Below are 23,013 nucleotides of genomic sequence, written 5' to 3'. Positions count from 1 at the left end.
GCATTTTAAATGATTATTCTCGGAAGGAATATATTAAGAAGTATCAGTGATATAGAAAACCAAAGATATTAATATAGGCTGATCCTTTCATTTTTGAACTGAAGAAACTGAAACACAGTATAATGAGGGACTTCAGATGCCAGGTAGACTCCATTAAAAGATGAGGAAGGTCCAGTAAGTGAAGTGATTTGCCCAATTTCGAACAGGTAGTAGCAGAAGTAGGATCTGAATCCAGGTCATCTGTTTTCACACTCAGTACTCTTTCCCCTAAAACAGGTAGTAGATGGAGCTCACTCTCATAACCTGTTCTCTGGTTGCAAAATCAGGGTTCCTCCTCCCTGCCTCACCCTGCCTGATGTCCAGCATCCCTACTGACTCACTGCTGTGAGAAGTGGAAAAAAAGAAGAGGGGGAAAAAAGGAAGCACCATGGAAAGATCTGAACTAAAAAGAAATGGCAGAGGGAAAGGAAAAAGGAAAACCACTCTAGAGAAGGGATGGCTCCCAGTGCCTGCAAACATCCTCAGATTTGGAACACTGGCTGCTTCCCTGTCTCCACAAATAATAAATGGTCAGTCTTCCTCAATGAAAAACAGAAAGCAACAGGATCTGACCTGTGACCAGGAAGCCCCTTAGCCCTATCAGTTCCCAGCAAACTTTCACTGCATTTTCCCCCTGCTGAATCTCAATGTGCTAGAGAAACAATGAAGGGGTACCTAGATGGGACAAACATGGGAAAGTAATTGCTTAATCCCTTTAACAAAGGCTTCTTAATTTGAGATCCATGAACTTTTAAATATATATTTTGACAACTGAATTTCAATCTAGTTGGTTTCCTTTGTAATATCATGTATTTTATTTAATTGTATTTACTTAAAAAATAATCCTAAGAAGTCATGCAGAGAGTTTGTCATGACTGATGTCTATATTTTGATCTAATTGCTTTCCTTTGTAATCCTAATGTATTTTTCCCTAATAAAATTGTAAAAAATTTCAATAGTATTCTATTTTTCCAATTCATAAAAAGATAATTTTCGACATTCATTTTTGTAAGATGTTGAATTCCAATTTTTTCTCTCTCCCTTAACTCTCCCTTCTCCATGACAACAAGCAATCTGATATAGGTTAAACATGTACAATCATTTTAAATGTATTTCCAAGACCCAGCTGTGGGAAAAATATTTGTAGCAGCTTTTCTGTGGGAGCAAAAAATTGGAAAATGAGTGGATGCCCACCAACTGGAGAATAGCTGAGAAAATTATAGTATGTGATTGATACATACATGTGTATGTATCACATACTATATACTATATATATATATATATACTACATATAGTATATATACTATACTATATATAGTATATTTTCTATAAAAAATACCATGTTATATATATAGCACATATATAGTATATATAGTATACTACATATAGTGTATACATGTATACATACATATATAAGGTATATTTTTCTATAAGAAATGATGAACAGGCTGATTTCAGAAGTCTGGAAAGACTTATATGAACTGATATTCAGTGAAGGGATCAGAACCAGGAAAACATGACAAAATTTTGACAGCAAGATTGGAGGATGATCAACTATGATAGACTTGGCTCTTCTCTGAAATTCAATGATCCAAGGTAATTTCAATATACTTTGGGTGGAAAATGTGATCCACATCCAGAGAAAGAACTGTGGAGACTGAATATAGATTGAAGCCTTGTATTTTTACTTTTTTTCAGTTTTTTCTTTCTTGTAGTTTTTCCCTTTTGTCGATTTTCCTCTCCCAATCTGATATATTTGGAAGTATGTAAAAAAAAAAAATGTATTTATATAACCTTAAAAAATTAAATATATAAAAATTTGTAAATACATTTCCTGTAAAATTATATAAAAACTGTAAAAAGAGAAGGTTGAACTACATGATGTCTAGAAGTCTTTTGTAGCTCAGTATCTATGATCATGTGATCCTCCATGACTTGCCTATGTTCCCATAGCTAACCAGTAGCTGAGTCAGGATTTAAAGCTACTTCTTGGGTGGGGGGGGGAAAGACTCCAGGCTAGTTTTGTTCAAGAGGTCAGTATGTGAAAGAGATAAGCTAAGATACTGGGTGCTGCCCTTGATAATTTCTATAGTCTTAATAGAAATAGCTAGCAGATTATTCTAATATTACAATTAGAAGGAAAAGGAAGAAGAAAAGTATTTTGTATTCTCACTAAGCTATCCTGGGTTCCAGGAATTTGGTGAAATGAGTAAACAAAATGGATGTCTTGTTGACTTTAATTCCAAACTATTTAAATCGGAAATGTTGATTTATTTTAAAACACTTTCTCTGCACAAGACCAAAAAGCTAAAGGAGAGAGCTCCAGCCCCACAAGAAAAACTTATTCTATCAGCACTGGATAACTAGTGCCTCCAGCTTGACAAGTACTTAGATTTTCCCACTGCAAAGAAGTTTTTTTTTTCCATTAGAATTATTCCCTTCTCTAGTAAGAAACTCCTCAGAATTTTAAAGAATTATTCACTATTGTTCTTAAGTGAATCAATCTACTTCTAAATATGCGATGGATTCTTTTGAGCAATATTCATTCATTCAACAATCACATATTAATGTTCCAGGAATTGAGAATGCAAATACAAAAAAAAAAAAAAAAAAAAAAGAAAGAAAGAAAGAAAAAAGGAAGAGATCTTGTTCTCAAGTTGTTTACATTCTATCACAGGAGATGACATATATGTATTAATCAATCCATCCATCAACTAACATTTATCAATGTTATGTGCCAGGCACTATGGAAAGCACTGGAAGATACAAATTCAAAAAGAGCAGAGGCTGCCTGCCTGCAAAAAGCTAACATTCTACAGGAGAGTCATTACAACTTAAATAAAGCAGAGATATCATCTTGTTGACAAAGGTCTTTATGGTCAAAGCTGTTTTTTACAGTAGCAATGTATGAGTGTGACAGCTGGACACTTTTGAACTGTGGTGCTGGAGAAGACTTGACAATCCCTTGGAAATCAAGAAGATCAGATCAGTCAGTACTTAAAGAATTAATTTAGACTATTCATTGGCAGGTCAAAGGCTGAAACTGGAGCTTAAATACTTTGCAACTTAATGAGAAGACAGAATTCATTGGAAAAGATCCTGATCTTGGGAAAGATCGAAGGCAAACGAAAAAGAGGAGTGTCAGAGGATGAGATGGATAAATTGTGTCATGGAAACAATATGAGCATGGACAGGCTTTGGGATATAGTGGAGGCTAGAAGAACATGATGTGCCAGGGTCCATGGGGTCACAAAGAATTAGACATGACTGAACAACAACAAATGGAGTTTATATAACTTCTCTTCTTTGACCCTCGTTCTCAACACCCCTGCAGAATTATGGAGAAAAATAACATCTGATTTTCCCATGATCTCATTCCTTGCTGTTTTCCCTAAAATAATGTTTTAGAAACCAACCTGTGGTGCAGCTAGGTGGTACAGTGGATAGAGAACCAGCCCTCAAGTCAGGAGGACCTGAGTTCAAATATGGTCTTAGACACCGAACACTTTCCTGGCTGTGTGACCCTAGGCAAGTCACTTAACCCCAATTGTCAAGAAAGAAAGAAAGAAAGAAAGAAAGAAAGAAAGGAAGGAAGGAAGGAAGGAAGGAAGGAAGGAAGAAAGAAAGAAAGAAAGAAAGAAAGAAAGAAAGAAAGAAAGAAAGAAAGGAAGGAAGGAAGGAAGGAAGGAAGGAAGGAAGGAAGGAAGGAAGGAAGAAAGAAAGAAAGAAAGAAAGAAAGAAAGAAAGAAAGAAAGAAAGAAAGAAAGAAAGAGAGAGAGAGAAACCATCCTGCCATGTACTCAGGTCAAAGTGTATAAAGACACACTTGATTCATCTAAATCATTTGTATCCATGTTTCTCTCTCTCTCTCCTTTTTTTCATACTCTGAAATTATTACAACTATTTTTCATCCCTGATATCTGTCTACCGATCTGCTCCTTAACTGTTACTTCCCAAAAACCTCAAAGCCCTGAGTTGCAGGGGAAACAGGAGAGGACACCTCTTTGGGACTCAGTTTCCCTGTGAGTAATTACATTTAATTCAAATCTGTGATTTTATTGGCTTAAGAAATCCAGTGAGATAATATGCAGATGAACTCCAACTTGTCTTTAACTTTGTCTTTGAGAGAAGCTTGGGTAAGCAACTTGACCAAAGCAGCACAATCAAGATGAATCAAACCATACTTGAACCCAAGTCCAGCTCATTTTGAAGTTAGCTTATCGTCCATTAGCTCACACTGCCTCTCAGCATTTTAAAATGAAATAAATAAAACTAAGCTAGGTCATTAATTAAAGACAGCCACTAAACCCTGTTCCTTGGAGGCCTGAGAGCTGTTGTGAAATCATTACAGGAAATGGGTCTTGGGCTGCTCTGACAGCACCCTTGACAGTCTTTTGCCAAAGGACATATATCACAGCAAAGCTCTGGGCCCAACTCCAGAAATAATATCAAGAATGATAACAGAAGGTCACGTTTCTAAAATTCTCTCAAGTCTACAGTAAGCTTTCCCTATCATCATCCTCTGAGGTCTATTGAAATAATCTTACCCATTCTTGAGGGAATTAGACAGCAAAACTTTTGTGAGGAACTTGTGGACTGTATCTCAGCATATGAGTAGATTATTCTTCAGGGTTTAATAACCATTCATTCATTCAAAAAGAATTTAGAATCACAGATTTGGAGATGGAAGGTTCTTCAAGTGTCAAAGAATCCAAAACCTTCATATTACAATCAAGGAACTTGAGACCACAAGAAATAAAATGAGCTTCCCAGAATTACATCAGAGAGAATTTGAACCTAGATTTTCCTGATTCCAAGACCTGAATTCAAAACACAATACCATTGTGCCTCAGGATTGTGCTATATTCAGTTATTTTTTCAATTATGTTTGACTCATTATAACCCCATTTGGTTTTTTTTAACTGGATTTGTTTGTCATGTCCTTCTCCAGCTCATTTTACAAATAAGAAAACTGAGACAAACAGGGTTACGTGGCTTGCTCACGGTCACCCAGCTAGTATCTGAGACCAGATTTGCATTCAGGATGATTGATCTTTCTGACATCAGGACCTATCCACTGCACTACCTAGCTTCAGAATTAGTAGATATCTATTAAACTAACATTGAATTTAATCAAACTAAATATTTATCCTGAAGTTATAATGCAATTTACTCTTTATTCTCTTGGATGAGTTATCTGCAAAGTAGCTGTGAGGGCAGAAATACAGCAGAACAATATTGACCCACAAATCTAACCAAGTCACTCCCCCCCCTCAAAATTCTTTAACGGGTTCATTTCAACCATAGGATAATATTCAAACTTTTCACCTCAGTACTTAAAGATTTTTACACACTGGACCCTACCTACCTCTTCATCCTTATTTCCTGTTACTTCCCTTCATGGATGCTGCATTACAATCAAAATGGGCTGTTGACTATTTCCTGTATTCAACGTTCCATCTCCCAAGATGGTAACTGGAAGCAAGTGTCTCCCTTTCCCATCTGAAAGGCACTCCCTGCTCATGTTTGCTACTATAGAATCCTGAGCTTACTTCAAAGCACAGCTCAGGGGCTGGTTTACTACATAAAGCCATTTTTATCCTAGTTATTAGAATTCAGTTCCTCTTAAAATTAATTCAAATAGACTTTACATAGAGTTTGTATTTGCTTATGTGCATGAGGGTAGGGGGAGAAGTAAAAAAAAAAAAAAAAAACAATGAAAACTCCCTGAGCACCAGATCTGTTTTACTTTTTTATTTTTATATTCCCCAGTCCCAAGAGCATTAAGTAACCAGTGATTGTTGAATCTAATTGAATTGAGTTGGCTTGAGTTGAATTGAATTAGCTGGCACATTAAGGTTCATAAAATGTTTCAGCCACAGCATCTTTTGAGTTAGATAAAGCAAATGTTGCCACCATGCAGATGAGGATTTGACAGCACAATTTGGCAGCAGACAAACAAATGAGTTGAGCGCCAAGCCATCCAAAAACATTAGGTAATATAGGAAACCAGGTGACAGTAGTTTCTCCTCCTGTGGAGTCGAATGTCCCAGACTCTCCCCACTCTGGTGCAAACAAGTTAGTCTTTAAAATGCTGATTTGAAGGTGAGTTTCATGAAGCCTGAACACAAAACTCCTAGTTCTGATTCTGGTATCTAGGAAACATCAAAGCTGGATTTTAAATTGAAGTCATTTACGTGGCCATCTCCAATTTTCATTCATTAGCAAAGACTATGGTTTCAATTTAAGACCCATCTCCTCAAAAAAAAAAACTCTTCACCATCTATTCCAAACTGACTTTTCTGAACTCTCTGAACTTGGGCACGTCACTAGTTGGTTTCCTCTTCTGTAAAATGGTGGTTCAGTAGGGGTGGGAGGTAATGTCGGCTATGGAGACAGAGAAACTGGGTTCAAGTCCTGTCTCTTTGACCATGAGCACATCATGCTCACATTTCATTGACTATGAGCACTGTGCCTCAACTTCCTCATTTGTAAAATGAAGTAATTAGACCAGAAGATCTCTGAGATTCCATGATCCTACTACCTAAGTGACCTTGGAAAATTCAATTCCTCTCTCTATCTTTGAGGTTCCACAAGGTGTGCTATTGCTTATATTCCCTAAAACCCATAAGATCTCGAACCACAAAGAACTTTAAAGGTCATGGATTTATATCTGTAAGGGGTCGAAAATGAAAGGAGGTTGCATCAACTAGTGTAATTTTAATAAGATCTACAAAGGAGAAGAAAGCCAAGGACACAAAAGCGACAACCAATAGAACCAGGATTTGTACCAAGGTCTCCTAAGGTCACTTAGTACACATTTAATAAATTATTTTTTCTTCACTCATTCTTCCATTAATTTATGGCTCAAGCATTCCAGGAATATATCTGTTTGCATTGCTGATCATTTGAGAGGAGAAGATAAAGGAAAACATTTATAGATTATTTGCTTCCATACCATCCATATAGATAATAAATGGATTTAGAGGTACATAAGAATTTAGAGCATCAGTTTGTGTATGGTTTTAAAAAAAGAGAAAGCTGGATCTAGAATCAGAGAACATGATTTAAACTATACATTTGCCTCTTAATACCTTGTGATTATTACCAAGTCACCTTCTTTGAGCCTCAGTTCCCCTATCTATGAAATGAAGGGATTGGACTAAATGATCTCCAAGATCCTTTCTAGCTCTGAGTCCATGACATAATAATAACATAACCTCCAATTTCCTTTCCAATTCAAGACCCTATAATCAATTGGCCATTCTCACCTCTCAACAAAATTCAGAGACTTTGATAGTGCTTGATTTCCCATATATTGCCTAGGACAGGGCCTCCCTTTTGGGTACTCACATAAATACTGACAATCACAAAGTCTGGCCAATTTTATTCCATTTGTATGAACTGGCATGTGGCCCAGGCCTGAGAGGGGGGTAATGAGTTATGTGGTTGGCTCTGTGAATCGTGCCAGGGCAAGGGACCATGGAGCAGGTCAGGCAGGGGCCCAAAAGGTTGGGGACAATTCTTAAAAGTGGTGGAGGGCACAGACATGCCTTGTCGTGGCCCTGCCTCTCAGGAAATCCTGTCATTCAGCAGGGGTAGTGTGGATCCACCACTGGAATGGTCGTTTTCCCTAAAATCCCGTATTTTGGCTTTTTTCCTGTCTAGGTTTCCCATGTCTGTTTTTTCAGTCCTGAAGTTCTCCACAGGAAGAGAAGGCAACTGACTTAAAGGGACTTAAAAGCAAGTCCTGAACAGAGAAAGAGCTGCATCGGCTAAGGGAAAGTCAATGAAGTGCAACTGATCTCTGCCTTCCCCCATTTGGTCATTAACAAAATTAAAGAATCCTGGTGAGAGGCTGGAAGGAGCAAATATATCCTCATCATGAGAAAAAGCCTCAAGTCTTCCTTCCTTCTTGGTTTCATCATACATATTCTGTATTCACTGACTGAACCGCTAGAGCAGGTAAGACAAACTTTCTGTCTTTGGGGGATAATTCTCCTCCCTCCACCTTCGCACCCCTCTTGCCCAGGTTTGTTGTTTATCAGTATGGGGAATTCACATACAGGAAAATCCCTTCATTTTTGTGTATTACAAGTATTGCAATAATTGAAGCATTAAGAGGTTAAGTAATTTGCTTATATACAGGACATAGTATAATAAAAAGAAGTGAGGGAACTGGGCTTCACACCCAGCTTCTGTTGCATAGTCTATCACATTGGATAAGTCACTTACACTCTCTGATTTCCTGATTTGTAAAATGGAGATTATAGAAGCAATCACTTTACCCAGTTGTGAGAATCAACTGATATAACATCTGTAAAGTGCTTTCCAAAACTTTAAACCAGGAGGTCTTAACCTTTTTTCCTAATGAACCCACTTGATGAAGCTTATAGAGCAGTTTTCAAAATAATATTTAGAAATGTATAAAATACATAGAATTATAATGAAAACCAATTATGATAAAGTTCAGTTATCAAAATATTTTTTGATATCTTCACACACACTCTTAAGTTAAGAACCTCATACACTGGGACACGTTTTTTGTCATTTATTTAAGGCTTTTGCTTTCTAGGAGGCTCTTAAATATATGCTAAAAGTTAGGTCTGATGAAAGAAATTTATACTCAGACTGGGAATCTCTGTCTTCAAAACTTTTTACTTCTTGTAACTTGGAAATTATAAACATTTTGTATGCCAAAGTCCATTAAAACATTGGTCTGACATATTTATGACTCAATGTAACATCTGATTATGAGTGACTGTTCAGGATGCATTAATGGTCCATTTCCAGGATAGTTATTTATGTTCTCAAGGATATTTTTGAGATCTGTATTTGTAGTACAAGGATTTGTCATTCATTCGAATTTGTTGCAGTTTATATTAGATTTTTTATTTTAACTTACTTTTAGCTTTTAAAATATTTTAATTAACTTTTTTAAAGTTAAATTTTAAATTATTCTAATTTTAATAAAATTTTAAATAAACAAAAATTCACTTTCTCTCCTTTCCATCTCTCCTCACCATCTCCTACACACCCACTGGAAGAAAAAAAAGAAAAACAGGCATGTATAATAAATAAAATAAATTCCTATATCTGTCATGTCCAAACTTTATGTATGTCTCATTTTGTACTTTGAAAGCCTATCACCTCTCTATCAAAAGATGAGTCTTCTACTCATTTACAAAAGATTTCAAGAATCTGATATGTAATTAAGTAATATGTAACTATCCAGTACCATCTTCTTAATATTTGGGAGGTCTTAACCTCTTTAAATTAATTTTATTTTAATGATCAAATGATTTTTTTTTATCACTTCACTGGTGGGAAAAGAGAAAGCTCTTCTAACAAATAAGTAAAACCAAGCAAAACAAAGTCCCATATCAGTCATGACTAGAAATGTGTGTCTCACTGTACTTACTAGTCTGTGATTTCTTTATCAAAAAGTGGATATTATTCTTCATCATTGATCCTCTAGAAGTATGATTTATCATTGCATTAATCAGAATTAAGTTCTTTAAAACTATTCATTTTTATAATACAGATGACATAGTGTGGTGCTGAGTTTTTACAGCCTAAAGTGATATGTTGTATGGTTTCTATCATAATCTGTTTTACTCAAAAAAAAATTTTGTCTTCTAAAGGATAATCCTTCTATAAATTAGGTTATCATCATCATCATTTTAATTTATCACTTTCTTCTCATCTTTTTAAATGATGTTCATGTAGAAGAAAGGACTCTAAAAATTTTATGCTGCTATTGATCTTTTATATGCAATGTTCTGTGGAATCCCAGCAAGTAAAAACAAACAAAACTCCTTTTTTCTTTTCTCTTTTTTTCCCCTTATAATTGAAGCTCATCTTCTGCAGGCTCACCAAAAGTATCCTTGGGATCACACTAGTGGCAGAGTGGATAATAAGAATAATATATACCTCATTTTGTTCCCTCATAATTTTATCTTGTTGGCCAGTTCTCTAAATCTCAAAAGTTTTTCTATTCCATGTGGTTTGGAGATTATAAATTCTCAGCATGCTTATATCTATTAAAAATATTTCTCTTAAATACTTATAAATCAATTTCACATCCAGGTAATTGTCAGAAATAGTACCATTTCAGATAATTCTCCTGGCCTAGTATAGTTTATTGAAATCTCAAGGAAATTTTGAAGTCTAAACGTGCAGAGGGGGAATTATCATTATCATTAACACCACCACCATTATCATCATCTTTGTTGTCATTATTGTTATTATAAAGTTTGAGGGCTTAGTTTAATATTCAAAGCTCAGTTTACTATTCAATTATATAGAAATATCCAAATTTGGAAATAATGTATGTCGACCAATTTTAAAAGATCTAATAGATTCCTATTAGGTTACCTATCAGGCATTGGAAATACAATTAAAAAAAATCTAGGAATCCTAAATTCTTAGGCTTGAAAGGGAAGCATAAACATTAATTCTTTCCACACACATGGCCCTCATCCTAGTTCAGACCCTTTTTAGTTTTTGCTTGGGCACCTGCCACAGTTTTCTAATTGATCTCCTTATTTCTCATCTCTCCTCTTCTCCAAGATTTTCTCCACAAAGCTCTCTGCCCTCAAGGAAACTAGAGAAAATAATGCACAAAGATAAATACAAAATATATTCCAATTGTGGAGAAGGAAAGAATTTATGGCCAAAGAACAACTAGAGAATTATGAAATTCAAGATGAATAATTTAGATTACATTAAATTTAAAAGGTTTTGCACAAACAAAATCAAAGCAGTCAAGATTAGAAGAGAACAAGAAAACTGGGAAACAATTTTTATGGGCAATGTGTCTGATAAAGGCCTCATCTCTAGAATATAAAGAGAACTGAATCAAATTTATCATTCCCTAATTGATAAAGTCAAAGGATAAAAACAGATAATTTTAGATGAAGAAATTAAAGCCATTTATAGTCATATAAAATGCTCTAAATACAATATATTCAAATAGGTACTCTATAATTGAGGAGAGACCACTAATAGCTGGGTAGATGAGAAAAGGCTTCATATAGTGTAACACCTGCCTGAGCTTTGAAGTGAGAAACTGGAATAAATAAAGTTAGAGAGAGAGTGCTGATTCCAAGAATGAATTCCAAGAATGAGCTTGTGCAAAAGCACATGGAACATGGAATATTTTGCTTGAGAAATAACAAGTAGGCTGTTGTGGCTGGAATGTAGAGTGTGAAAAAGAGAGTAATGTGTAATAAAGGATGAGCCATTGGAGTTTATTGAATAGGCTTGTGCTTTAGAAATATCACTTTGGCAGCTTTGTGGAGAAAATCTTGGAGAAGAGGAGAGATGAGAAATAAGGAGATCAATTAGGAAACTGTGGCAGGTGCCCAAGCAAAAACTAAAAAGGGTCTGAACTAGGATGAGGGCCATGTGTGTGGAAAGAATTCATGTTTATGCTTCCCTTTCAAGCCTAAGAATTTAGGAATCTATGAATGATAACTTGGCAGGGAACATTTGAAAGTCAGTGAAACTATCAGAATTGAACATTAGAAATTGCCTAATAAGTATGGGAGAGAAAGGGAAGAATAAATTGTATTATAATTTGATATAATAATCTAAAGACAAAATGATGGGAAAGCTTGTTTAGAAAAAATAGAATTACTTCAAGATCCCAGAAGTTCCACAGAATGTTCATTCAAATTATTCTGAAGGTAACTACTTTTATTATTATGACTTATACCATTCATTTAGAAAACTTCATGTATGGTAGAACTAGAAAGGACCTTTGGGCAGCTAGATGGTGCAGTGGATAGAGCACTGGTCTTAGTCAAGAGGTCCTGAGTTTAAATGCAGCCTCTGACATTTAACACTTCATAGCTGTGTAATCCTGGGCAAATCACTTAACCCTAATTGCCTTACAAAAAAAAAAGCAAAAATAATAGAAAGGACCTTCAAACGATATGATAAAGTGAAATGTGTGGAAGATCTGGGTTTAAATCCCACCCCTGTTCAATGTTAGACAAGTTATTTAATCTCTCTGGAGTTATACAATGAGAGGGGTGGACCAGATGGCCTGTGGGTACCCTAGATTGCTTCATCTTTGTCACCATATCCCCAGAACTTAGTAGAGTGCCAAGCACATATTGGGCACCTAAGAAGTGCTCATTGACTTGAATTGAGGGATAATGGAATAGTAGATGAAGCCTGGCCTTGGGAATAGTTCAAACATTATCTCAGACACATATTAAGTGTGTGATGCTGGACAAATCAGTTTCTTCATCTCTCAAATGAAGGATTTAGATTCAATGAGATATCTTCCAGATATCCGAGATACCCTCCAGATTTAAAAAATATGATCTAATTCCTTCTAGCTCCATATTTCTGATAATTATGAATAAAACATTATTGACCATCTATTATAGGCCCAGAACTTGCTAGATACCATTGGGAGAAAACAACAACAAGAAAAGAAATAATTCATTGTAGATGGAGGAGATTAGAAAGAGACATGCAAAATGGAAGAGCTAAGCAAGCTGATTCAATAATTCATATGATCATGGAGTCAGGGCTTGAAGGGACTGTAGACGTCTTTGAGCTGATATCCTGAATTTATTTTTGTGTCTGTGAGGTAATTGAGGTTAAATGACTTGTCCAGAGCATGCAGCCAATAAGTTGTAAGTATTATGAGACTGAATTTGAACTCGGGTTCTCCTGAATTCAGTCAGTGCTCTATACCCTGAACCATCTAGCAGCTTCTATCCCTTGGTTTTATAGATGGGTAACTGAGGGTCAGAGAGAGCAAGTAATGTGTCCAAAATCACACAGGATCATAGATTCCCATTTAATAAATGAGAAAATCAAAAGAAGTGAAATAACTTGCTCAGAATCCCATACCTAGTAAGCATCTGGAATGATTCCAACACAGATCTTCCTTACTCCAAGTCTAACATCCTATCTGTTGTAGCTCACTATTTCCCCACTATACCAAGCATGAGAAAATCTAAGAACAAATTGAAGAGGTAGGAAGCACTAACAATAAGGAAACCACTCTTAGAAGCAGAGGTGAAGAGGGTGGCATTTTAGGTCTGAAGGGACAGCCTGTCCAAAATTTCAGAGATGGAAGATGCTAAATTGGGGGAAAAAAGGCAAAAAGGGAAAATACAAATAATAGAAAAATAGAAAAAAAAAGTAAATACAAGAGTTTGATTAAGAGATATGAAATCTCAAGAGGCAGCCAGGTGACATTGGGGAAAGAGTAAGAGTCAGGATTATTGTGACTATTGCTGGAACTCTTCCAATTACTGACAAAAATAAAATAGTACCTACCTTCAAAGACTTGATTTATTAAAAGCCCTTTCTATCTCAAAATCCTGGTGAATCTTTAAACTGAGCTGTACTGATTCAGAGCAGGTGGCACTTGAAGAGAGAGAACTATGGGATCTTAGGGACTTATGGGGCAGCAGAGAACTTCTAAAGAAAGAGTCACTTGAGCTGGTTCTTGAAAGATAAATATAATTTGGATATCTAGCAAAGGAAAAAAAAGAACATAAGTAAGCACTGAGGGAGGAAGGATTGTGAAAGGAGAGAACAAAGAGAAAACCCATTTCTTAGGCCTTCTTAAGCTTTACCTGCTTCCCCACCTATGAGTGTTCTCGCTCCCCAAACTACCCTTGTATTCAGTTTGCATATTTTCCATATCTACTTATATATACATCTATATATAATGTATATATAGATATAAACATCTAGATATATAGTACCTCCATTAGAAAAAAACTCATTGAAGATAAAGATTACTTCACTTTTGACTTTGTAGCCATAGAGCCTAGCACACGTAGGCACTTTACAAATTGGTGCTGGGGATGATGCTGAGAAAAGAGATGATTTTAGAAAAACTTGGAAATTTGTCAGAACTAATGTAGAGTAAAATGGGAAACCAGGAAAGCAATTTATACAGGAACAACAATTTATTAAAGACTTTAAAATTCTGATGAATTCTGATGAATCAAGAGTTCAAAGAACTCTTGATGAAACATGTTATCCACCTCCCGACAAAGAGATGATGGGAGTCATATTCAGAATAAGACAGTTTTTGCTATGGTCAGGACAGGAATTTGGTTTGTTTATCTATATTTATTATAAGGATTTGTTTTTTCTCATTTGGAGAAGAATTGTGGGAGTGAGAGAGAAAATAAATGTTCATTGAAAAATTAAAAAATGAATGTTAAATGTGTCAGGACAGGGAGTGGTACTGAATTACAGTCAAAGAGTAAGGAGCTGGGACATAGAGAAATGATCTGAACTTCTGTGTAGTATACTTTATTATATGATGTTACTATTCAATAATTTTGTCTGTATCTCCCTTGTTTCTCCAATGAGATTACAAACTTTTTTGGGGCAGTAACAATTCTATTCTCTGATTATTATAGTCTCTGCCCACACTGCTGGACACACAGTAAATGATAGTAAATACATATGGAACAAACATTGGGCAAACCTTTGGATGACTTTTTCTTTTACTTTATTTTTCTTGAGGGTTTTTTTTTTTTTTTTTTTGAGGAGGAGAGAGGGAAATCTGTCTTCTTTCACAAAGTGATTTATATGGAAATGCTTTACATAACTTCATTATGTATCTTCTCAATGAAGGTGGGGGTAAGAAGGAAGGAAAAGAACCTGGAACTCGAAGTTTTAAAAAAACACTTGTAAAAATTGTTTTGCTTCTAACTAGGAAGAAAAATATTAAATAAGTAAAAAAGTTTTAAAGGTTTTAACTTAATCATTTCAAAGGTCCCTTCTAATGGCCGATTAGTATAATAGATTAGATACATAACAAAACAATAATTAAAGCCTATAGCAATCTAATATTTGATAAATCCCCAAAGTCCAGCTTCTGAAATGAGAACTCAGTATTTGACAAAAATTTGGGGGGGAAATGGAAAATAATGTGTCAGAAACTCAGCATAGACCTACAAATGAGTAAGTGCCCATCAATTTGGGAATGGCTGAATAAATTGTGGTATATGAAGGTAATGGATATTATTGTTCTATAAAAATGACGAACAAGCTGATTTTAGAAGAGCCTAGAAAGATTTATATGAACTGATGCTGAGCGAAATAAGCAGAACCTGGAATACATTGTACACAATAACAGCAAGAATATGTGATGATCAACTATAGATGACTTGGTTCTTCTCAGTGGTTCAGTGATGCATGGCAATCCCAGTAGACTTTAGACGGAAAATGGCATCTGTATCCAGAAAAAGAACTAAGGAGACTGAATGTAAATCAATACATGCTATGTTCACTTCTTTTTTCTGCTTTTTTTTAATCTCTCCAATGGTTTTTCCCTTTTGCTTGATTTTCCTCTCCCAAGATGATTCATAAAGCAATGTGTGTTAAAAATAAACAAATAAACAAAAAAGTCCCTTCTGACTCTAAAACTATGCATTTAGGATCCTACCTTGTATCCCCAGATGAAATTTAAGCTCCCTGAGAGGAAAGAAGGGGATTTTGACTTTTTAAAAATTTTGGCTATGTTTATACACACATTGTATCATGACATAGAGAATAGAAAACTTGACTCAGCTTCAATCAAGATCTTGGTTCAAATTTTGCTTCTAGCATATAGTGGTTGTGTCATAAGGCCCTTTTCCTCTCTGCACCCTCAAAATGATATGCAATGCTATCTCATATGTCAATGAAAGTATATATCTGAACAATAAAAATAACTCGCACCTAGCTTAATGCCTTGCACATAAGTACTTTTAAAATTCCTTTGGTGTTGAATTGAACTAAATCTAACTGCAACAAATCGAGCTGAAACATTGCTTCCATTTTAAGTAACTGTCTTGCAAGTGAGTTCTGTTTCAATAACCCAAAAAAGTCCCCAGAAAAATGTTTGCTTCGATGAACATGATTATTAGTCACATATTCATAAAAGATTGCCAGAATATAAATTGAGATTATTTTATAACTTTCCCCAGGCAAATAGATGTGACAAGAAGATTCTGATCACCACCAGGACTGAGTGCCGGTCTTGTAGTCTCAACCTTCACATCAATTGTCCAGAAGGCTACACCAAAGTGACCAATGGTTCCTCTGGAGTAAGAGACTGCAGGTAAGTACCACGGACAAGTCTTAGTGCAGAAATTGTCTACAATCTGGAGAATTTCTTTAAACTGAAATTGACCTGCCACAAGGTAGCATCCTGAAATTTTCCCTCATTCTTCCAATGCTATATCAGGAGGTCTATGTCTTGTAAACCTGTTTGTATGAATCTTTTAAACCCTTTGGTGCTTTTCATTCAAATTTCAATAATAAGAGCTGCATACCAAGATGTCTTTGAAGGCGCAACTTGAAGGATTCAAGTCTCACTTATTACACAAACTAGATTGTGACCCTGGACAAGCCAATTAACCTGCACGGGTTTAATCATTTCTCTGAGACACTGAATTGCAGAGAAGGTGTGAACTTGTTTTGGTAGATGAAATTTTTTTTAACTGGGAGTTTCCTATATCAATAACCACACAGGTCAAAAAAAAAAAAAAAAGAGTTGAATCTTTAAAAAAATTTAATCCCGTTGCCCTTAATATCTATCACTTCTTCATTTCTCCTTGAGAAGTTTTTGGTTTGTTTCATCTCTAATAGTTAAATAATGAAAATAGAATACAAACTTGAAAATAAAGATTTTTTGTTTGTCCTTTTATTGCTAGAAGCTAGCACAATCCCCGATACATAGGAGGTACTTAAGAAATGCTTGATTTATTAATTCCATAAACAGCCCAACTGGTTTAATGAGCTGTTTTCCTTTATCAAACTTTGTTTATAAAGGATTTTCTCTATATGTCTTTCTAGAAAGCTTCTTAAAGTTTTCTAAGATGTGGCTAACTCTCCCCTAACTTTTTTCCCTGTCTCCAAGATACTCCTTCCAGGTCAGGGATTATGCCTTGTCTCTTCCTGGATGCCGACATATATGCAGGAAGGAATATCTACAGCCACAATGCTGTCCAGGATTCTGGGGTCCAGACTGCATGGGTAAGTAGTCCTTCCTTTACCTCAGATTTATGGACATAGAAAAATATCTTCCTAACCTTTCTTCGGTTTTATAGACAGATAAGCTTTGCAACCAGAAAACTGAGAAGACATTTTAAGCTTCTTCTATTCAGTTGATCAGCATGCAGAGCAAACTCTTGAGGCACATTTAAATTTACAGGAAGAATTTGTTTTTTTACATGGCCTAATAAGGGCAGATCTATATCCAAATCTCCTACCTGGCACTCATTCCCTCTGACCCCTGACCTTTCTGAGCCTATTTCCTCACCTGTAAAATGGTCTTCATCATGTCAGCACTGTGAAATTCAAATAAGGTAATGTTTGTAAAGTGTCTTTCCAAATGGATCTGATGCAACATGAGATTTAAAAAAAAAGAAAGAGAGAGAGAGAGAGAGAGAGAAAGAAAGAGAAAGAAAGAAAAGCAAGCATGTTGGCTATGGAGTCCAGATATCTGAATTCGAATCCTGCCTCTGACCTTTACTTCCTATATTATCTGGGACAAGTAACTTAATGCTTTTGAGTTTCTGCTTCCACAAACATGAAAAGAGGTACCTTTTAGCTCTGGATCTATAATCCTATGAACATGTAGCTTCCCCCCTTATCTGATTTTTTTCTCTTTTTTAATAGTATTTTATTTTTTCAAATACATGCAAAAAATAGTTTTCAATATTCAGCTTTGCACAACCTTGCATTCCAAATGTTTTCTTCCCAAGACAGCAAGCAACTCAATATAGGCTAAACAATTCTTCTAAATATATTTCCATATTTGTCATGCTAGGCAAGAAAAAATCAGATCAAAAGGGGAAAAAAACACAGGAAAGAAAAAAAGCGAACAAACAACAGCAGCAAAAAAGTGAAAATACTACACTTTAATACACAGTCAGTCTCCATAGTTCTCTCTCTGGATGTGTAGGTAGTTCTTTTCATCACAAGTCTATTGGAATTGCCCTGATTGATCTGTTCTTCTAGCATGATCAAGAAAATAGACATCATAAAAATAAGATGACCTGAAATCAGAAGCTTAAGTGTATTCTGTCTTGTGTTATTCTATGTCTCCTGCCAAGCATAAAAAGATACCCCATATGAGAGCAAAATAGTAACAAAAGTGAAAAAGTTCTTTGAAAACTCTCTTAATTCCTTCTAATTATTCAATTCAACAAGCATGTTTTGAGCACTAGACTGTGCTGCTACTGGATATATAAAGTAGTAGTAGTAGTAGTAATAGTAGTAGTAGTAATAGTAGTAGTAGTAATAGTAGTAGTAGTAATAGTAGTAGTAGTAGTAGTAGTAGTAGTAGTAGTAGTAAAATTTTTAAATATTATGTAATACTCCCTCCAACAATCTTGAGGGATATGTGCTGTTATTACCTTCATTTTATAGCTGAGGAAATTGAGGTAAGTTAGGTAACTCATCCAGGGTCACACAGTTAGTAAAATAGTCTGAGGCAGATTTGAATCTAGTGCTTCCTGATTCCAGGTCCCATTCTCTATCCACTGCACCACTTAGCTGACTCCAATAAAATAGTCCCTGACTTCAGGCACTAATTCTCCAAGAATAATACAACATGTGCCCAGATCAGCAGCTCTAAGTACATACAAAGTCATTTCCAAAGGCATAGATGAGAAAGGGGAGGATTCCACATATGGATTCCAATTCCACCCATACAATGTTCTGGAAGCAAGAGATAGAGTCCTCTGTACAAAGAGCTGGCTTTAGGCTAGCTACCTGTAATGGGGAGTGTGTGAAAGGGAATAATATGATAATGATATAAATGTAAATAAATAAATTATATTATGTGTTGTAATAGAAATATAATGATAATATTAATAAAATAAAACAAATGTGGGAACCAGATTGTCAAAGGCTTTAAAGGCAGGCTTGTACTTTTAGCTAGAAGCAGTGGACACCAAAGATATTTGCACAGGATAATTACTTAGCCAAAGCTACATTTTAGGAATATCATTTTGTCATCTATAGATAGTAAATTGAAACATGATTTTGTCTGTATTTCAGGATGTCTGTAAATTTGGTATAGAAAGAAATGACATTTTTATTTTCACTTACTTCTAACAAAAACTTACCATTTCTTTCTGACATAAACGGAGGCAAGAAACCACAACATAATTAGCAGTAACTGTGACTTTGTCACTGTAGAAATGACAGATATTTTCCTATCGTGTTATACTTGTTTTGGGAGGGGTTTTTTGTTTTGTTTTGTTTTTTTGGTTTGTTTTTGCTGAGGCAATTGGGATTAAGTGACTTGCCCAGGGTCACACAGCTAGGAAGTGTTAAGTGTCTGAGACCAGAATTGAACTCAAGTCCTCCTGATTTCAGGGCTGTTGCTCTACCCACTGCACCACCTAGCTGCCCCTCACATTATACTTGTTAAAGTTAGCTCAAAACATAGTTTATGATCATCAACCCTATCTTTACATCTAATCATCATCAAGTACTTAATAACCAAAGTCAAGAATGTGCTGGAGCCAGTTCATCGTTAGCTTTTCAGTGTTAGCATTTCCCCTTGGAAATCAATAAATGCTATAAATTAAAACTTGATTTGATGTTTTTTATTATCCAGACTTAAGGAAGTGATAGAAAAAAAAAATTAATGATACAAATTAAACTTAAAGGTGTGTCCAGATATACCCCCTGTCCTGAGCCATCAAACACCTAATTCTAATTCTGTTTCTGACCTTATAGACCCTTCAAACACCCATGGGAAACTATTTCAAAATTACTACAATTTTATATATATATTATATATATATATATAATTACTACAAAATTTCAAAATATCATACTATTATTAGACTTGTTTCTGTATCCTACATCACTGCAGTCTTATCGTCTACAAACTGTTTCAATATAATTTTATATATTTTATTTTATGCATTTAAAAACATGACTCTGAGGGATCCATAAGTTTTAACCAGGTTTTTGAAAGGATCTAGGACAGAAAGAAAGAAAAACATATTTAAGAGCCTCTGAATTAGAGAAGCAATTTGCAAGTGAGAAAGCATGTATTACGTGTCTGCCGTGTGCCAAACTCTGTGCTGGACTCTGGAGCAATAACAAAAAAGAAGTAGTCGCTGCTCTTGGTGAGCTTATATTCTTTGGGGTCATAATAACAGGTACACATTTCAATGTATACAAAATAGATACAAAGTAAGCAGCCAATTCAAATATTGTTGCAATATTCTAATAAATCTGAAGATCAGAAGACCAAACAATGTATGAGTGTTTTTGACTCTTCCCCTCACTTAATTGGGGGGGGGGGGGAGGGAAGAGCTAAAGAGAACACCCTTTATCTGCTGTTAGAGAACACACTGCATTTGCTGGCAAAGCTTCCTTCCTGTGACGTGTGCAGGAAAAAGTGTCTGTCCTTGAATTGCATGGTGATGACAAAGTGAGATTCTGGCTATCATTTTACATTTCCTGAAGAGATAAGGGTTCTGGGAGTGGGGAGGAAGGGAAGGGGAAAGTCATCCTTGAGCTTGCATTGGGAGGAAGCACATTCCTAGGCTCTGCAACCATAAACCACTCAGAAAAGATTTTTCTTTCTTCTCAGTAAATCAATCACATCTTCACCCCAAACCCCTTTAAGACACTAGACACAAAATTCAGCCATTCAGCCACAAGGGTTCTAATGATTTTTGCCCTTATTCAAACTGTTATGGCAAGAGTGCCTGATTCTTCTTGGTTCTGCTAGTGTTCATCCTCACTCTGGCTCTCCAGGACAAGTCCATTTGTTCTTTGGTTTTTTTGGCCCTGGTTGGCAGTTAAGGAGAGAATTGCATTCTAAGACTAGGAAGGAACTTTAATGTAACCCTTCATTCTTCAAAGGGAGAAATTGGGATCCAAAGAAAAGTGTTGACTTTCTAGATCATCACTTCATAGGATCATAATTCTAGAACTGAAAGGAACTTCAAAGGTTATCTAATCCTTTATTTCACAAACTAAGAAACTGAGGCACGGAGTAAAAGTTATTAACCTAAGGTGGATTTTAAAAAATATTTTGATAATGGGCCAGCTAGGTGGCACAGTGGATAGAGCACCAGCCCTGAAGTCAGAAGGACCCGAATTCAAATGTGATCTCAGATACTTAACACTTTTTAGCTATGTGATCCTGGGCAAGTCACTTAACCCCAATTGCCTCAGCAAAATATATATTGATAATTAGTTCAATATATTTCCTGTAAAATTCTATCAAATTCTTTTTTTTTCTTTTGCATTTAAAAACTTTCTGAAAAAGGATCTTTGGTTTTACCACACTGCCAAAGGGTGCCATCACATAAAAAAGTCAAGAGAGATTAAATAACTTGCTCAGGTTTACACACAAGCAATTAAGTGGCAAAAGAAGAATTTGAATATAGGTCCTCTGTATCTAAAACTATAAGTAATTGTCTACCTTTTATCCAAGTTCTTTGAGCAATAAGTAAATAGCAATTTGTCACATATATTGTAAATGAATATTTTCCCCCCAGGCATGCTCTGACACTATTTATGTGAGAGCTCAGGCAAATCATTCTGTAGGCCTCAGTTTCCTTGTCTATAAAATGTGGGAGTTAGGGATGGCCCCTGAAGTCTCTTCCAGAACTCCCAGCTCCCATCTCAGTAATACAAGTGGGAGGATTGATAAGATGTCTATTGGAGAGCCCTTGACTTAGTGTCCTTGACATTGCCAAGGTCACTACACTTGCTTATTTCCCATCAGGATACACGATTCTAACCTGGGATGTAAATGGGAAAACCCAGGAAACATTCCTGTTATCTCAAAATCCAACCAGCGCGGTTTCACACCCAGCTGCTGACAATTAATTGGTATTCTTATTTTTTTAATCTAGAATTCCTAGGAGGGTCCTACTCTCATGCCAAAAGGAAACTCATTATCTTCCTCCCTAAAGCTCCAGAACAATATAATTCTTTGCTGACCAGCTGATAATGGCTTGACCTCTTCATTGAGAAAAATAGCCAAACAGGAGGCCATGTGGGGTCCTGGTGATAACTCGGGGCAAATGGAACCACTGTGACTCAAAATAGCTTTATCAGCTATTTTTAGTACACAATGCCCCCAGAAATTTGTCTTGGGAATAGGGGAAGGCTATGTCCAATGATAGCGATGGCAAATGAGAATTCTGAAAATTGCAGTTCTAAATATTTTGTTAAATGAGGGCATGAGGAAAAGAACGGAGGAAATTGCTTTGGTTGGTTAGCATGATAGATATGCCTTTGACTTTTTTTCCAGCTTTGGAGGGGGAGGAAGTAACTTGAAGCAGTGTGGAAATGAATTTACAAAGATCATTAGACCTTATTTACCACACAAATATGAAATGCCAATGGAAATTCAATGTGTATGGATAAATGAATGGGGACACCAAACTTGGAGCCGGGAGGTGCTAGATTCAGATCCCACCTCAAGCTCTGACTGCCTACATGACCGTGAGCAAATCCCTTAACTTCTCTAAACTTCCATTTCTTTAACTGTGAAAATGAAAGGTGATCTCTATGGTTTTAACTAATACCTGTGAAAAATGTTGGAGGGGATTTGTACATGAGATAGGGGTGAGAGGGTAGAATTAGATGGAGGAACTCTAATATTAGTTTCAGCTCTGTCACTCTTTGAGTCTATCTTCTCTCCCATAATATGCTCTCTTGAGTAAATTACAATTATTCACTAGCACTTACACGGCACTTTAAGGTTATAAAGTACTCTACTTAAATCTCATTTGATCTTCACAGCAGTTCTGCCGAATAAGTTCTGTTATCTATATATTATTACTGGGCATAAATCCCATTAAATTTTCTTTTAAGCATTTATAGAGCACTTTAAGAATTACAAAATGTTTTATATGTGTCTTCATCTTATTCTCATAACAACCCTGATGGGTAGGTGCACTGGGCTTGGAACCAAGAAGACTCATCTTCATGAGTTGAAATCCAGCT

At 35.7% G+C, this 23,013-nt stretch overlaps 1 protein-coding gene across 1 annotated transcript in view; it reads left to right on the top strand.

The window, feature by feature from the left end:
- The first annotated feature begins 7,626 nt into the window (after window positions 1-7,626).
- STAB2 (stabilin 2) overlaps window positions 7,627-23,013 on the top strand; it is a 156,738-nt gene continuing 141,351 nt past the window's right edge. Inside the window, exons 1-3 of the mRNA XM_031937828.1 lie at window positions 7,627-8,004; window positions 16,002-16,135; window positions 16,937-17,052. Coding sequence (XP_031793688.1) covers window positions 7,924-8,004; window positions 16,002-16,135; window positions 16,937-17,052 — 331 coding nt within the window. The 5' untranslated portion in view covers window positions 7,627-7,923. The remainder of the gene's footprint in view (window positions 8,005-16,001; window positions 16,136-16,936; window positions 17,053-23,013) is intronic.

This window comes from Sarcophilus harrisii, chromosome 5 (assembly GCF_902635505.1).
Source record: "Sarcophilus harrisii chromosome 5, mSarHar1.11, whole genome shotgun sequence".
Taxonomy (NCBI): domain Eukaryota; kingdom Metazoa; phylum Chordata; class Mammalia; order Dasyuromorphia; family Dasyuridae; genus Sarcophilus; species Sarcophilus harrisii.
Note: the sequence above shows the minus strand (reverse complement) of the source record. Positions and strands in the feature narration are given on the sequence as shown.